This window comes from Impatiens glandulifera, chromosome 2 (assembly GCF_907164915.1).
Source record: "Impatiens glandulifera chromosome 2, dImpGla2.1, whole genome shotgun sequence".
Classification (NCBI taxonomy): Eukaryota; Viridiplantae; Streptophyta; class Magnoliopsida; order Ericales; family Balsaminaceae; genus Impatiens; species Impatiens glandulifera.
The window spans coordinates 47,562,489-47,566,836 of NC_061863.1; the positions used below are offsets into that span (position 1 = coordinate 47,562,489).

Sequence of the window (4,348 nt, forward strand, 5' to 3'; positions counted from 1 at the left end):
GCCGATCTAATTGATTTCAAACAGGCGATAATTCTCCGATAATTCTCCTGAAAAGTGTGATCGCGTGTAGTTCCAGACTACTATTGAATTAGTGTAGAAAGGAAAAAAAGAAGTGAAATATATAAATAAGAAAAATATTAAAGATAAAAAAAAAAATATTAATAAAAAAAATAATAATAATAACTGTAAATATGCAGTAGATGGGGAAAATGTATTTATTGTATTGTCATCAAAGTTGTAATGTTAATAATTTTTTTTTACTTTTTTTGTTCATGTTTTTTCATACAACTAAATTACTTAATACATCTACAATATTAAAAAAAAAATCAGACCCCGTTCAAACCGGAATTCGCCCAAAATTCTGAGTTAATGATCAGAATGGTTTTCAAAACATTGAGTAATTGTCATTTAATTGTAACAAATTTTTTACTATTTGTGAATCAATTTCTGAAAATAATTTGATGATTTCAATTGTTGAATCACTTTCAAACAGTATTGTTAATTGTTGTATAAATTTAATTGCATTAAATCAAACAATTTGGGCTAAAACAATTGTTAGATTCTGGAATAATTGCATTAAATCAAACTTAATTTTTTATTTTTTAAATGTGAGTTCAAAATGATTTAGTAAATCAACTTCTTTTGAAGAATTTTTTTGTTTTATATTTATTCTTTGGAGGGATAAGAATCACAAATCCTTCAAATTTTAAAATGGTACAAATTAAGATTTTTTTAATTAATGTTTTGTCCAATTTTTATTTAAAATGTTTGTGTTGAAATGTTTTTTTAATTATTTATTCTATTGAAATCAAACTTCCTAAACACATAAGGTTGAAAGACCAAAATTATTTGGTGGATATCTTGTTTTGATATTTTGATGCGGTAATAATTGATCTGTCTAAGACTATCCAACTCAGGGTGTCAAATAAGGTATCAAATGAGTGTTAAAATAATATCAAATGATGCAGCAGAGTATCAAAATTAAGTGTTAAAATATGAGTATCAAATTTTGATACGGGACTAAATTTGATGTGGCCCAATCACAGCGTGCCAAGTGACAGCGCTGGTGGTTACTTTTTTGTTTTTGTTTTTTTTAAATACACTTTTGCATAATAATTGATCAAAATATATATATATATATATATATATATCATTATTTTTATTTTTCAAGATCTATAAATAGAGACTTGGTTTGTGTCATTTGGACACTAAAAAATTTCTGAAATTTTCCACCATATTATCATCCTTGATTGTATCACCTTTCTTCATATCATCATATGGATATTCCCCCAGACCCTTTCAATCTCGAAGAGATTCAACAACAATGGGAGTTGGAGGAATCTTTACTCAAAAGGCAAAAAGAACTTCTCGAAGAGCTTCAAAGGCGAAACAATCGATCACGTAAAAGAAATTCTATAAACAGAGACCATGGAGCTGCCCATCAGAGGCTCAAGACCGACTATTTCGATGAGCCATGCACTTATACTGAAATGCAATTTAGACGTAGATTTTGTATGAGAAGGCAATTGTTTCTCCGAATTGTAGAAGCCGTAACAAATTACAACCATTACTTCACCCAAAGGCGGAATAATGTAGGAAAGCTTGGATTGACACCGATCCAGAAGTGTACAATTGACATGCGCATACTTGCATATAGAGTAGCCAGGGATGCCTGTGATGAATATGTGAAAATTGGAGAAACCACTACACTTGAGTGCACTCGTATTTTTGGCGAAACAATAATTGCCTTGTTTCAAGATGAATACTTAAGACGACCAAATGGGGAAGACTTGCAGAGGTTACTCCAAGTTGGACAAGAGCACGGTTTTCCTAGAATGATTGGAAGTATTGATTGCAAGCACTGGGAGTGGAAGAATTGTCCTAAGGCTTGGCAAGAGTAGTTTACTAATGGACACAAGAGCACGACAACAAGTATCCTCGAGGCAGTGGCATCTTATGATTTGTGGATATGGCATGCTTTTTTTGGCATGCCCGGAACATTGAACGATATTAATGTATTAGACAAGTCACCAATTTTTGACGACATTGAGTCTGGTGAAGCTCCTGCTGTGAACTTCACTGTGAATGGTCGACAATACAATCTTGCCTACTATCTTGCTGATGGAATCTATCCTAAATGGCCCATCTTTGTTCAATCAATTCAAATGCCTCAAGGAGACAAAGCGCAGTTGTTTGCAAAACAACAAGAAGCATGCAAGAAGGATGTAGAACGTGCATTCGGGGTACTCGAAGCACGATTTGCTATTATTCGCCAACCAGCTAGGATGTGGAATATTGATGGCCTAGGTAAAATAATGAGGGCATGCATAATTTTACATAATATGATTGTGGAGGATGAACGAGATTCGTATTCACGAAATTGGGAAAATATCGACTTCGAACGTTCGAATAATTTTGGGTCTAGTTCCTCAGTTAATGTCCAAAGAGAAGTGCTACCTCAATTTCAAGTGCATGTTCAAGGTCGATCTGAATCAAATATTCATACTAGGGCCGATCTACGTGACAAAGCACAACATATTCAATTGAAGAAAGATCTTGTCATGCACATTTGGAATAAATTTGGAACAACTCTCGATTAGAGTTTTAAAAACACTACTTAATAAATTATCAATGTTTAGAGTGTTTGTTTTTTCTTCGTTTTAAATAATATTTGTATGTTTGATTTATCAAGTGATGATTAATATTGTTTGTGGTTAAAAAAAATGAAATTGTGTATAAATGATGTGAAAGTGAAAGAAAGTGAAAAAGTAATTTTGATACCTTAAATAACACTCTGTTGTAGGATATGCTAAAAAGTGAGTGTTAAAATAGGTTTTAAGCTGACGTGACAGGGTATTAAATGAAAATTTTGATACCCTGCTATGGATAGACTATTGTGCTTAATTTGTTGAAGATTAGTGGAATATATAAACTAATGTGAATTGTTAAATATTTTAGTAAATTTGTTGTCACATGGCTTTGATATTTATGGGCAGCCTATGTAACTTTTATTTTATTTTTAATGTTTTTAGAGATGTAAAATAAATTAATATAAAATTTAATAAAAATAAATTTTGCTTACTTGGTTAGTTATCAATTTTAGTAAGTGCAATGACACCCTCTCTTTTATCTTCTAGCCTAGCGGTATATAGATATTTTTAACCTCCTTGAAATCTCGGATTTGAACCTGATAGGTAGCAAATTATGCGTCTGATTAAATTATTAAGTGTGTTTGCGAGTTTTGTATTTAACTCGCGAGAATTTATCGCACTCTAATAGAGAAGCGGAACTCATCATTCTAAATAAATATAAATGTATACTTTGCATCTGTCATTTTCATACCATATAAGAATTGGTAGGTGGATATCACATCTAGTCAATTGCAATTCACATTTAAGTGGTCATGCTTTAATATTTTGTCTTAATATCCCTTTTAAATGATTGATATTTAGTATTTAGAGATTCAAAAATATTGTGTAAACAAGTTTTTTCTTGAATACATTTATTATGTTGAATAGATTTAAAATTTTAAACTCTCTAAATTCATAATTAGTGTAAATCAAACAAAAATTTAAATATTTATGCCCAATTTTGATTTGAATTTTGCTTGCATTGGATTTTTTTCAAATAATCATATTTGAACTTTGTTTATAAATTCATGATAGTACCTTTTTTTTACAAAAGGTGATCAATTCTTTATGATATTATAAAAGCTCAAAGTAAATTTAATTTAAGAAACTTATTATTATTATAAACCAAAAAATAAACCTTTTGTTTTAAATTTGAGTTTGATTTCATTTCATAAAAAATAATTCTAAAACCGTTTATATTTGATAGGATAGGTTCTGTTAAATCATGGACCTTTTTCAACTTAGATTTAAATTATTTTGAAATATACCAAAGCAGCTGGAAAAACTTTTTACTCATACTAAAACAAATAAGCCACGTTGAAGATAAGTTTGCAACACCCACGACCCTTTATGTTTCATTTAATGCCTTGAACCACTTTATAAAAAAATTAAAAACAGTAATATATATATATATATATATATAAAATAAATTTTGATTATTTTTTTCTCATTTTGTTGGGCATTCGTTATATATTAATATAAAAAAATTATTATCTATAAACTTTAAGTTTTAGGTAAGGCAATTACTTAATCCACCCACTAGCAGGGCACTAGTAGACTCACTAACTCACTTGAGCCCAATGTATCAACCACTTGTACGACACATAACCTCAAAGTCATATGACGAGGAAGCTCAAGAAGCCGCTCTTGAGATATTAAGGCTACAATAGATCCGAGAGGGGAAGAAAGTCACAGTTGAAGAACCAAAAAGAAATAAC

At 30.2% G+C, this 4,348-nt stretch overlaps 1 protein-coding gene across 1 annotated transcript; it reads left to right on the forward strand.

Annotated features, from left to right (window-relative positions):
• The first annotated feature begins 1,277 nt into the window (after nucleotides 1-1,277).
• LOC124924764 lies at nucleotides 1,278-2,676 on the forward strand. The gene is made up of 2 exons (XM_047464757.1): nucleotides 1,278-1,895; nucleotides 1,995-2,676. The coding sequence occupies exons 1-2, from the start codon at nucleotides 1,278-1,280 to the stop codon at nucleotides 2,598-2,600; spliced, it is 1,224 nt and encodes a 407-aa protein (XP_047320713.1). The 3' UTR covers nucleotides 2,601-2,676.
• Nucleotides 2,677-4,348: the final 1,672 nt, after the last annotated feature.

Excerpts from the sequence above, each read along its gene's own strand:
- LOC124924764 (XM_047464757.1), top strand. The coding sequence starts at position 1,278 with ATGGATATTCCCCCAGACCCTTTCAATCTCGAAGAGATTCAACAACAA. Across the intron at positions 1,896-1,994 it reads ATTGTCCTAAGGCTTGGCAA|GGAACATTGAACGATATTAA; the intron begins GAGTAGTTTACT and ends TTTGGCATGCCC.